Source organism: Natrix helvetica (genome assembly GCF_964273705.1).
Source record: "Natrix helvetica genome assembly, chromosome: 5".
Classification (NCBI taxonomy): Eukaryota; Metazoa; Chordata; class Lepidosauria; order Squamata; family Natricidae; genus Natrix; species Natrix helvetica.
This window is the reverse complement of record NC_138551.1, coordinates 87,634,223-87,647,510: the sequence shown is the minus strand read 5'-3', so window position 1 is coordinate 87,647,510 and position 13,288 is coordinate 87,634,223. Positions and strand designations below refer to the sequence as shown.

The 13,288-nt window shown below is 41.7% G+C and overlaps 1 protein-coding gene across 1 annotated transcript in view; it reads right to left on the bottom strand.

Annotated features, from left to right (window-relative positions):
- SGPL1 (sphingosine-1-phosphate lyase 1) overlaps positions 1 to 12,997 on the bottom strand; it is a 70,933-nt gene extending 57,936 nt beyond the window's left edge. Inside the window, exon 1 of the mRNA XM_081954503.1 lies at positions 12,789 to 12,997. Within this exon, the coding sequence (XP_081810629.1) occupies positions 12,789 to 12,791 (3 nt within the window). The 5' untranslated portion in view covers positions 12,792 to 12,997. The remainder of the gene's footprint in view (positions 1 to 12,788) is intronic.
- Positions 12,998 to 13,288: the final 291 nt, after the last annotated feature.

Here is a 13,288-nt window from a genome sequence, read left to right as displayed (position 1 = left end):
AGATTGCATCAGCTCTCTTGGAAAGTACTTCAATTGGGGCGTTGCTACTTAAAAGGTTCCTTGTGTACCCATCAACCTACCTCTTTAGATATGAAAGATTTGCAAAGGTTTCCAATTATGATTGTTAAGCAGAGGCACATTCACTACAAAGCAATTCCCTGCATCAGTTCTCATTGAAAAGCTGGTTTGAGGATTTCAAACCCTTGAATAATTCATCCTATTATTTATTTATTTTATTTATTTCTTCACATTTCTAGACCGCCCCCTCTCCCAAAAAGGACTCGGGGCGGTGTACAGTCCACATAACGAGCAATAAGTATCAAATACAAATATAAATACAGATATAAATCCTACCCGCAAACAAGCTTTGAAAAGCATCGGAGGGCATTAAATCATCAATTTTATTATGTTCCGGATTTAAGTGCCACCTGGCACAAGCCTCTGGAAAATATTAAATGCATTACAACTTTCCTCAACTGGGTACTTTCCAGACATATAGAAGTACAAGCCGACTTAGGTGGAAATGGAGCCTCAATACATGTGGAAGGCAGATAGTTGAAGACAGCTAGAAATACTTTTTTTTTTGGTGACAATATAAGCAGTCTATCAAAAAGTGTAGTTGGTCACCAAAATGAGCATTAATCTAAACTAAATAGCCTTAATGTTCTTAGCAGAAAGTGGCTGCATCAGCCCTTCAATTTTTTATATATTTAAAGCTGTATAAGAATGGACTTTCCCGGTGTTGTAACCAAACACCGGGTTTGTATTACCAGATGTGGTGGACGTGTCCCAAAACTAAAAGATATTGGTCGAAAATACATATCTGGTTGGAAAAAATGACAAAGAAGCATATTGAACTGAGACCAGAGACATTTTTGTTGGACATCCCACCGGAAAAATACGACAAAAAGATATTTGATTTTACATGTATTGACTCCAGCTAGGATTATATTTGCGCAACAGTGGAAGAGTGAGGAGACCCCGTCAGATGAGAGGTGATTCAGAAAATAATGGAATGTGCAGAAATGGACAGATTAATGCTTATTATCAAGGACAGAGAAGAAACTGAATATTTTCTGGCATGGGAGGTTTTATCAATGGCTAGAGAATAGAAACAGAAGTTAGGAAGGAGGAAATACAAGACGAGAAAATGTCACCCTGGAGAGAAATTTATGATGATATGTATGAATGCAATTATCTTGATATATAGGTATATTATCAATGATATTGTAATCAATATAACAACAAATATGTGGACTATGAACTTTCAAATAATTGTACCCATTTCACACACTGTTTGATGGAGATGAAAATTAATATAAATAAAATAAAGAAAACATTTTTTTAAAAAAGAGTGAACTTTCCCCGTGGAAATATGCCTGCAGTTTTCATAAATGCTTTACAAATGACTCCAATCTAGATAACATCAATATGCAATGCAAGGTGTTTTCCATGATGACCTTGAGATCAAACACAGCAATTCAGTTTCTGACTTACTGTCATTATACCCTATAAGGAAAATGAAACTCTACTGCGAGAACTGTGCTAAAAGAAAATTATTTTAAAGATCGTTTTAAGAACATCATGAGCTGCACTAAAAGCAGGTCCACAATTTTCTATTTCTATAACCTTTTATCATTACACCGCATTCCACAATTTGTCAATGAAGTCTATTTTATCCAGCTCTCGGGAAAGCTTTCCTCCAGAAATACACATTACTGTTGGAGCTTTCCACTCTTCAAACCTGTTCTCCAACTTCCAGCTGACATGCTCGTTTTAGAGCAGGTCTTACCAAGGTGTGGTATTTTGCTTTAATTGGGATCTGCACAAGGAAATGCGTAAACAACTTTTTCCAAATGCATGTTCTTCAAATATGTTGAACGAGGATTTGCATCATTCCCACACATCATGGCCGGCACTTGAAAATGATAGGAACTGTAATACAATGCATCTACAACAGGGGTGTCAAACTCAAGACCTACGGGATGGATCCGGCCCGCGGGGTGCTTAGATTTGGCCCACAGGGTCGCCCTGGAAAACAGTTAAGAACTGGCCCGTGGAGCTCCATTTTCGCTGGCAGAGGGTTGCAGGAAGCTGTCTCAGCCAAATACGAAGCTCAGGAGCCCGTTTTCCCTGGCAGAGAGCTTGGGGCACCACAGGCCCCCCCGACGCAAGTGACATGAAGCTGGCCCCCCATGCCCCCTCCCAAGGTCAAACACAACTCTGATGTGGCCTTCAATGGAATTGGGTTTGATACCCCTGATCTAGAAGGAATCAAAAGTAGGATGGCTGTCCAGAGTTCTACTCAATGCAGCTTCAAGCTTAATCCCTGTATTATGAATATTCCATGTCAACTATTACATTTTAAACCTGTAGACTAGGAGTGTCCAACCTTGTCAATTTTAAGATTTGTGGACATCAACTCCCAGAATTTGTCAGCTAGCAATTAAATCAGATGAGACAGTGGACAAATATTTCTCATTAGGGAAAGGGCTATTGATGTCAGTATTTATATTTACATTAATAAGGCTTCATTCAATTTTGTTTTGCTGATGTAGTGTTGCTCATTGTATAATTCTAATTCAAACTTGTATACTGTCTGATTCTCAGCTCCTCTGAAATCCCATTTAGCAATTTGTTTAGTTGAATTTAAAGTCACCTTGAGGTTTACAGCCCTCTTTATTCATTCTGTTTATTTAATTCAATAATACACATTGCTTTTCCCATAGTCTCATGAGTTTCTAGATTTTTATCGCTTATTTTAAAGCTATGAAAAATATAATTTAAAACCCTTTTACCTTGATGAATCAAGACAATTGGGAAGAGAGAGCAAGAAGTGTGCTAAAGACTTGGTCTGTGGCACCTTAAAGGCAGAAACATCAGTCAATCAAAACCCTGCCCTGACTAGTCTATCAGTGGACAAGACTAAATTAGACAGATTGACTTGATATTTGCTTGTTCTATTAAGACAGTCGTCCAAATTACTTAAGGAAAAAGGCACAGTGCAGGAGGTCTTTGACTTAAAACCACAATTGAGGCCAATGTTGCTAAGCAAGTTATTTGTTAAGTGAATTGTGCTCCATTTTACCACTTTTCTTACCATTTTTGTTAAGTGAATCACTGCAGTTCTTAAGTTATTAATATATTTGTTAAGTGAATCTCGCTTCCCTATTGACTTTGCTAGTCAGAAAGTCTCAAAATTGGATCACATGATCCCGGGGCACTGCAACTGTAATAAATGAGTCAGTTGTCAATCATCCAAATTTTGATCACATGAACGACCATAGGGATGTTGCAATGCTCATAAGGGTGAAAACGGTCATAAGTCACTATTTTCAGTGCCACTGTTAACTTTAAATGGTCACTAAATTAATGGTTGTATGTTGAGGACTACCTGCATCGAAACGATCTGAAAGCAATAACATTCCTAGGGCTATCTGGAACTTCTACAACCAACCGTGCATCCCTTGGCTTGTCTCCCAAGCCATTCATTTTCTTGCCTTCCAAATTTGGCTTGAGTACATTCATATTTCTTCTACATTTCTATATTTTTTCTAGCAACACCTGTGGACCAATCTGATTTGTCCGCAGCAGTAAACAAACTGCACGTCTATGATGTTCCTTAAAAGGCCATTTCAACAGAATTCCCAAGAAAGCCAACCGGTAAATCTGTCTCTTTTGTGCACAGGCACCTTTTATCTTAAAAAAAGCTTTCCTTTTTTTCTTTTAGAGAGGTTCGAAGTCCCATCTGCTGATTATTAGGCTGTTGACACAGATCTAATCAGTAAATCACGCTAAGGCCATACCTTCAACCAGATTACCTAAGATAGCAAATCTCTGACTTGCACTATGGCTCCATAATTAGCCCCGCGTATATTATATTGCCAAATCTTTGTTCAGCAATTTTGCACGATATAGAACAGATACAAAAAGGCAAGGATTCCATCTGCCCTGATTTAACCTTCCAATCTGTCTTCTTGCACATTTTAACAAGCAGTCATTCTAATAAGACTATAGTCACGTTGAACTGGATTCTGCCTGTTAGATCTTATTTACCCTTCACCGAAAGAACAGCATGTTTTATTCATTAGTGCATCTTGGAGAATCAGTTTGTCTCACCATGTAAAGAACTGAGCTATGCAATGACTTTAAGAAATAGTTGTGGCCTGCCAGCAGAGCTGGCAGCAGAGACGGACAGTAAGGAGGTTGGGGAGGAGCATGGGCCAGTCCTGGAGGCTGGGGAAGGCTCGGACGACGGCCACCTGCAGTTCTCAGCTGTCTTCGAAACTAGACAGCAGTGAGGCAGAGGAACAGCTAGAGCGTGTTTCCAGTGTGTGCATGCGCAGAGCTGCCAGAAGAGAAGAACAACTCAGAAATCAGGGTAGTCTTGGGAGTAAAGTCACAGATGGAAAGTGATTGGCCCTTCCCATATAAAATAAGAGAGGATTGAAAGGGAAATGGGCTTTTGCAGGAAACAATTTGTTCATTCGGTTGTTAGATTCGTTTCAGGAGTGTGAAGATCTGTCCGTGAATCTCAGAGACTCTGTGCCCGATCTTTCCTTGCAAAGCACCTCATTTGGAAAATATTTACATGGCAGCTTTCCAATATAGATAAGGTATGTAGTCATAAATATTCCTTTGAAAGACACTTTGCCAGGTCTTGCTGAATGTGAATGAGAGGAATTCACAGGTGTTGAATAAAAGGGGTTTTGTCGGGACCAGGACTCTGCCTCATGCTTTTTGGGGAAGCCTAGGTCAGAACAGAAATGCAGCTTCAAGCTCCCATCTCTGCTACAGACTTAATAAGCTTGACTCACATGCATCATGCCAAGCTATGTTGTCCATCCCAGTCTAGGCTCAGCCATCAGAAAGTTAACAAGTTGTAACTGGTTTAACCATAGGAATGTGATTCAAACAACTGGGAAGACAGATACAATACTCAATCAAGCCTACAAGCTTCGGGAGAAATACAGGAATGGTGAGATTTTGCCTGAGTACAGCATAAAGAGTTCAGAGACCCAATGGACCACACAATCTAAAAAAGAGTTGGAACTAAAAGAGGTGGAACTAGAAGATGGATAGCCAATGGCACAGGTCTAGGAAAATAGAACAAGACAATGGAAGAAAACTAGAGTGTCTTGTGTCAGATTACTATTCAAACAGGGGAAAATTTTACAAGCCACTTTGAGTCCAATGGCAGAGGAACTATACAGGAACACAGATCTAACACGGGAGAGTCTTTCCACTGGAAACAAGGTCCTGACAGCCATTCCACCTAAATCCAGGGTGTGATCCCATGAGATAAGCAGCTAAGTAGATAGCTATAGCCTTCAAAGTTGCTCCAATCCTGTGGTGTGCTGAGAACATCTGAACTCTCATTATCTGAATCTCAAATAGTGCATAGCTTCTGCTTGTGTGCCCTTGGTTCATACTAGTTGATTGCCTGCTGGATCTGAAACAGACTACTTGTTGGATGAGTCCCTTTGGCCTGACTCAGAGGACATCATAATTCTGTCTGTCTATCTACCTGTGTATTTATCTACCTATCTACCTTTCTTGTCTTGTTGTGACCCAAAACATTAGACCCAACAAGCTACAGTTGAAAGATTGGGTTTAATGTTGTTATTCTGACCTAGGCTTCCCCAGCAGCACAAAGCCGAGTCCGAGTCCCAATAAACCCCTTTTATTTAATTTACAGTGAATTCCTCTCCAGCAAAGTCCCGGCCCACAGTTTTTCAAGATAGTTCACAATTACCGACCTTTATCAGGCTTGGAGAGTGGCCAGGCCCATATCTTTCAGACACTGCAATACTTGGCAAGAATGCAGGAATGAACTAATTGTCTCCTGCAAACTCCACTCCCCTTTCGCTCCCCTTTTATTCCTATGGGAGAGGCCATTCACCGTCCACCTGTGGCCTTACTCCCAAGTCAACCTTTGTTCCTTAGCTGTTCATTTCATCTGGCAACTCTGTGCATGCGCACATCAGGAACAGACTCCAGCTGTTGTCTGTCTCATTGATGCCTCACTTTGAAGGCAACTGATAACTGTCAGATGGCTCCGGTCCCCTCTCTGCCTCTGACACAGAGCCCTCATCAGAGTCTTCCCCAGACTCCAGGACTGGCTCGTGTTCCTCCCCAACCTCCTCACTGTCTGAATCTGCTGCCAGCTCTGCTGGCCAATGGCAGGCCACAACAGTTGCAAAAAAATGTTTATGATCATTAATAAGATTCTATGCTTCACCTGGGAAATGGGGCTAATAATCACTGACTGCTGAATAATCACTGGTAGAAAGTCCAAAAAGTAGCAGAAATTCCAAAATTCGGTGCAAATGAAATATTCCTTTGTTCCAACATCCAAATACCAAATTTGGGAGTGTATCTTCTTTACAAATAACAATGACAGTTGATGATTAAGAAGCATAAGAGAAAATTCATGTTAGAGGTGGATAGCATCAGGGGCGGTATTTACTTACTTTCCTTACCAGTTCGCAAATGTGAGTGTTACATGTGCTTGGTAAGTAACTACATAAATATCATAACTTTTTAATATTTTGCTTGTTTCCTAGATGTGATTATTTTAACATCACTGTGGTTTGCAAAAGATCCTTATGTTTTGCAGAATATTATTTTTTATGTAGAGATAAAAGTCTCTGTGCACCACGTGACTGACAGTTTATCCTCACAGTGAGAAACTGCTAAATGTAAATGAAGTCCTATTTTTGTTTGCTTCCTTACAACATACATTTCGTAAGTCTTGCTGCATTACTGAACTAATCCCTCCAGAGTCACAAGATTGGTCAAGTCTGCAGAAAGAGAATGTCAAAAATATGTCATTCCAAGAAACAAACCTTACTGTGCATAGTCAGTCAAACAAATTAAAGCTAGACAGTTCTGTGAATTTTGTAAAATTCTTGGTCTAAAGCAAGAGATGCGGAACCATGGCCCCTTTATGACTTGTGGACTTCAACTCCCAGAATTCCAGAGCCAGGATGGAATTCTGGGAGTTGAAGTCCACAAAGTCATACAAGGGCCGTCATTCCCCACCCCATTGCCTAATAGTCTCTGTCTACATATTTACAACAAACTGAAGTGAAAGAGAGAGCTTGAGCAAAATATATTCCCATTTTTTAAAAAAAAAAATCAAACAAAGCATCAATTGTATGCACGCACAAACTCTGCAAAAAACACTAATTAGAGAGTAGACTCAGAAATGTTACTCATGCCCTTTTGAAGAATGTACAATTGGGAAGAAGTTGGAAACTACATGCTTTTATGATGTAGAATACCGATATTACACTGTAGAAGGATTTCTATTGTCCTCGGTTAATACGTGGTAGAAAGGAGGGAGTGATCCCGTTCAAGGTACAGGATTCACTCCCACAAATCCTCAGTTTACAAATGGAATGGGCAGGCTCCATTACATTCCTAAGTCAAGGACTACCTGCACCTCTTTAATCATCAAGCTAAACCTGAATGTACATGCCAATTTGGTGGGAAAGTGCAACAGACCAAGAACACATCTCAAAACATATACTTTGATCCATCTATATCTAACCGTGGTGGGTTTCAAAAATTTTATAACCTCTTCTGCAGGAGTGGCCTGCTTTGTGGCTTGCCGGCCATGTGAACGGGTGGGTGTGGCCAACTTGTAAAATGTGGTGAAACTCACTTAACAACGCTCTTGCTTAGCAACCAAAATGTTGTCTCAGAAACTCTGGCATTTGAAGGATGCAAGTCTTAAACACCCTTGCACCCCTAACCCTTTAGAAAAAAAAACTCCCGGGGTGTTCAAACTTGACAGCTTTAAGACTTGTGGACTTCAACTCCCAGAATTCCTCCTCTCGCTCTTCATCTTGATGATGTGCGGACGGGCGGGGGGAGGGAGCTGGAACCGGTTCTAAATGGCACTGTAGATTTATGGAACCTCTTCTATAGAAGAGGTTAGAACTGGCAGGAACCCACCCCTGATCTAACCTATTCATCATAGATCTCGAGGAAGTTATACATGATTTCCTGATAGTTCCCCACAGAATCATTAACAAGAACCAAAACCTTAACCCAAATCTGTATTAAATACCTCCCTAATGTATCAGCTTCTCTCCAGGAACTCAAGTTCAACTGTGCTCTCTGTATTCTATCAACACTAAGCATTTACAAGGCTTATTACTCACTTGAAGAAACAGCGGCGTGGCATAAAACAGCTGTATTCAAGTACTTTTCACTGGGATTTCAAAAAGCGGATAAAGGTAGTGTTCAAGAACCACAATTGAGGCCAAAATTTCTGTTGCTAAATGAGACAGTTAAGTGAGCTTTGCTGCATTTTACGACCTTTCTTGCCACAGTTCTTAACTACAATTGTTAAGTTAATAACACGGTGGTTAAGTGAATCTGGTTTCCCCATTGACTTTGCTTGTCAAAGCGTCACAAAAGGTGATCACGTGATCTCAGGACACTAGAACCATCGTAAATATGAACCAGTTGCTCATATGATCATATTTTGAACATGTGACCATGGGGATACTGCAACAGCAGCACTTTTTTCAATCCCATTGTAACTTCAAATGGTCACAAAAGGAATGGTTCTAACTTGAATATCTATAATTGTGATGGTGAACCTGTGCCATGCCTGCCGGAAGTGGGACGCAAAGCCATCTCTCTGGGCACGCGAGCTGTCGCCCGTTGCTCTTCCAGGTTCCAGCATGCCGGCCAGCTGGTCTTCATGTGTGCGGGAGCGTCAGAAATCAGAAAAGCAGCCGCCCGGTGCGCATGCACAAGTTGGGAAGATAATCTTCCGGATTCTGCCGCATGCATGTACAACAACCACCTGGTCTTCTGGTTTATGGCATGCGTGCGTGCATGAAAACTAGGTGGCCAGTGCGCACGAGCGCGCAGGAAACCATAAGATCATCTTCCTGGCATGTGCATGTGCACCAGTCAGATGCCCTTCCGGTTTCTGGCGCGTGCACACTCTCCTGTTTCAGCACCTGGAGCCGAAAAGGCTCACCAACACTGAACTATAATATGGGGAGTAAATCTAAGAATAAAGGAAGAAATAAGACATCTGTATGAGGCCAGTTTCTATGTTTTTCACATCACTATGGAAAAAGAAATATACCAAAAGACAAATCCACAATTATTAAGCTAGTCAGAACAGTTTTCTAACCGTGTAAAGAACACTTTCATGTGAACTAGTATTTTTCCCCCCCAGGCAAATTAATCTAATGAATGTAGGTGTTATTCAGTATGCACTGGAAAAATATGCATCTCAATACCATTAGACAAAACTGCCAAAGGTGCACAATAATGTATTTGTAATTAGCATCCATTAGTTACGAAAGAACTTCTGAACTCAGAAGTCTTCTGCACTGAAAAAAATGTTCCACCCCATCGCCTTGGAAACTCCCCGTGATGATCTTCTCAACTTTATAACCAAACTTCTAGAGGGAGGAATCTCAATTACAGTACTGCAATTCTGTGCTGACATCACATTCACCACAACTTTTAACAAAAATGAATGTATTTCAAGGATTTTTCTCAATCTCTCATTTAGTGGCTAGTGAAAGACCTCTGTTTCTTGTTTCACAAGAAGTGAAACACAAAACAGGAAACACCAGCTTGTTCTTCAGGCACAGCAAAAGCTGCATTATCTCAGGATGGAGGAGGAGCACTTGTGTAAGTCCAATATTTTTAAACACAGAAATGAACCTGGACAACTTTCCAATATTGAGATTTTAGGTTATTAGTGGGATTCAATGCAATTCAGTTTATTACAGTCATAGACCAGAACAAATAAAAACAATAAATATACAATTAAAAATTCTGGAATAAAATAATAAAGAACAGATAAAATCCACCATAAAATCCAGTCTGTGAATTACCCATAGTCTATTATATTACCGTGTTACCCCAAAAATAAGACAGGGTCATATTTTCTTTTGACCCCCGAAATAAGCGCTTGGCCTTATTTTTGGAAAGATCTTATTATTTTTGAGGTGCAGGAGGCAGCGAGCGTAGTCACCTCATGGCTGCTGCTGTGTTGTAATATTTTCGGGGAGGGCTTATTTTAGCGCATGTGCTCAAAAGCCCAATTGGGCTTATCATCCGGGGAGATTTGGGCTTATCATCTGGGGAGATCTTATTTTGGGGGAAACAGGGTAAAATTACAATCCAGAAACTGTGTGGCCCATAGTCAGTTTAATACTAAAAGGGAAAGGTATAAGCAGTGCAAAGGATTTGCCACATTTGTTGTATAAAATAGCTATGGTGGATTAGACACGTCTTTGCGACGAATCCCCAGTGCTGCTGCGCAGAACCTAGCTACCTGTGCTGTAGTTATGGACTGTGCCTTCTTAAGCAGCCACTGGAGATAAGCAGTGTCGGAACAGCCAGGATACCTAGCAGTTATTGGCAGAATATGTTTTTTTTTCCAAATCTCTCTGTAAAAGGAACATCGAAGGAGTATGTGACCAACGATTCCACCTCTCCTGAGCCACAGGAACAGTCTTTCAGTCGGTGGTATCTTTTTATATTTGCCATATAGGACAGCCGATGGAAGCGCATGACACCATGTGAGGGAAAATGCTTTCCAATGATTTGCCGACTCCAACTGGCCAAGATAGCTGGCAGGAGTAACAGCATATCTAATGGCATCCGGATCCAGAAAAAAACGGAGCTTTCTCAAGTCTGTTCGCCTTTCAATGTTACTAAAGATAATTAGTGAATTTCCCTTGGGGAAATCTGGCTTTCAAAACATATACTGTTTAAGGACATAATTATAAAGGGGAAAAAAATACAGACAGTCTTTGACTTTGACAACCACAATTGACGCCAAAATTCTGTTACTAAGCATGACAGTTGTTTAATGAATCTTGCCCCAATTTATGACCGTTCTTGCCATAGTTGTTAAGTAAATCACTGCAGCTGTTGTTAAGTTAGTAACAGGGCTGTTAAGTGAATCTGGCTTTCCCATTGATTTTTCTTCTCCAAAAACAAATCACAAAAAGTGATCACATGCAACTGTCCATTGAGGACCTGTATACTGCACGAGTCAAAAAGAGAGTCGTGAAAGTATTTAGACCCCTCACATCCTGGACATAAATGGTTTCAACTCCTACCATCAAAACGTCGCTATCGAGCACTGTACACCAAGACAACTAGACACAAGAACAGTTTTGTCCTGAACGCCATCTCTACTAAAAAAATAATGTCCTTAACACTGTCAAACTATTCACTAAGGCTGCATTACTATTAATCTTCTCATCGTTCCTATCTCCCATCTCCTCCCACTTATGACTGCATGACTGTAACTTTGTTGCTTGTATCCTTTACTGTTTATATTGATTTTTTCCTATTATGATTTGATTGCTTATTAGTAACCAATGACTATCACTAAGTGTTGCATCTTATTATTCTTGATGAATGTATTCTATTTTTATTTATTTTTATGTACACTGAGGGCATCTGCACCAAAGACAAATTCCTTGTGTGTCCAATCACACTTGGCCCATAAAGAATTCTACTCTATTCTAAATACAAACTAGTTGCCCAGCATCCAAATTTTAAGCACGCATCCATTGGGGAGGCTGTTCATGGTCGTCTAAAGTGTGAAAAACAGTCACCAAAGTCACTTTTTTCAGTGACCTTGTTATTTGAACAGCCACTCAATGAACCGCTGTGTCAAGGACCACCTTGAAGGAAACTGCGGAAAGTAAGGCAAGGAGGGAAAACATTTTAGGATAGAGAGAAATCCTGCGCTGCATCCTGAACCATCAACCAAACCCAAAAGGATTGCGCTCAATATCCCCATTTTAAAAAACAATTGCTACCAACCTGCCTTCCATGAAAATATCTACAGACCCCTCACATCCTGGACATAAACAGTTTTTTCCCAAACGCCATCACTCTGCTTAACAACTAATACCCACAACACTGTCATATTACCTACTGACTGTATTACTATTATTCTAGTACCTATCGCTTTCCTAGTACCTATCTCCTCCCACTTGTGACTATAACCATGTTGCTTGTATCTTTACAATTTATATTGTTTTGTTTGTTTCCTAGTATAATTTGATTGCTTATTAGTAACCTATGACTATCACTAAGTGTTGTATCTTATGATTCTTGCTGAAGGTATTTTATTTTTCTTTATGTACAGAGAGCATAAGCACCAAAGACAAATTTCATGTGTGTCCAATCACACTTGGCCAATAAAGAATTCTATTCTATTTTATTCTAATTCATATTTTCTTATTTTCTTCTTCTCTATTCTATTCTTATTTTCTTCTTATTCTTCGTCATTCTATTCTATTCTTATTATTTTCTTATTCTTCTATTCTATTCTATTCTTTAGGAAAAGCAACAGGATTCCTTCCACACCCGGTCGTTATTTTGACCCAGGAAGAGCGACTCTTTTGCTTTGCATCCTTTATTTTTTTGCTTGGGGAGGAGGGGGGACCACAGAGATCCGGGAACCGATTAGGCGTTGGGTTCATCAAACCCCACCATTGATCCTCGCGTGCCGGAGTGCAAGCTCCGCGCAAACCCCACGCAGTGCAAAAGCCCCGGCTCCGTATCGCCGCTGGCGGATGGACGGCCAGCGTCGGACGGAGACGAGACGAGACCGAGACACCGATTGAAAGGAGCCGGCCGGGAGGCTGCTGAACTCTCTCGGGGAAGTTGCGAAAAAGGGGCGCGGGCGGCTTGCAAATCCCATCCGGGCGGGCACAAGAAGCTGCAAACTCGAGATCAAAGTCTGGGATTTGGGGGAGGGGGTGATAAGGACTCACCATGGCGCCCCAGATTTTCCCCCCGTCCTTCTCCTCCTCCTCCTTCCGTAGCGTGGCCCGAGCGGGGGTCGGCGGTCGATGGCGGCTCAACCTCGTCTGAATCGTCGTCCCGGCCTGCCCGGCTTCTTCCCTCTCCCTCGCGGCCGCCCAGCGAGAGAGCCTGGTCCCTGAGTAGGGCGGGGGGGGCGGAGTGGAGTGGTGTTGTGGGGCGTGGCTAGAAGGGGAGATAAAAAAAAGTCCCCCGCGGACGGCTCCGCCCCTCTTTAAGCCTCGCGCGCGCGCGCGACTGGACGGGGTACATAGAGGGCGGGCTCCGAGCGAAACCGCTTCCCCTCAGCCATGCAGTGATTGACGATTGCGGCCGCCGGCTGCCGGGAGGGGGTGAGGCGCATGCGCTCTTCCACCAAAGCTCTCCTCCTCCTCCTCCCTCACCCGCCCTCACCCGCACGCCGAGGTTGGGGACTGGCAGCGCCCCCTAGTGCAGACCTCGCGACCTGCAC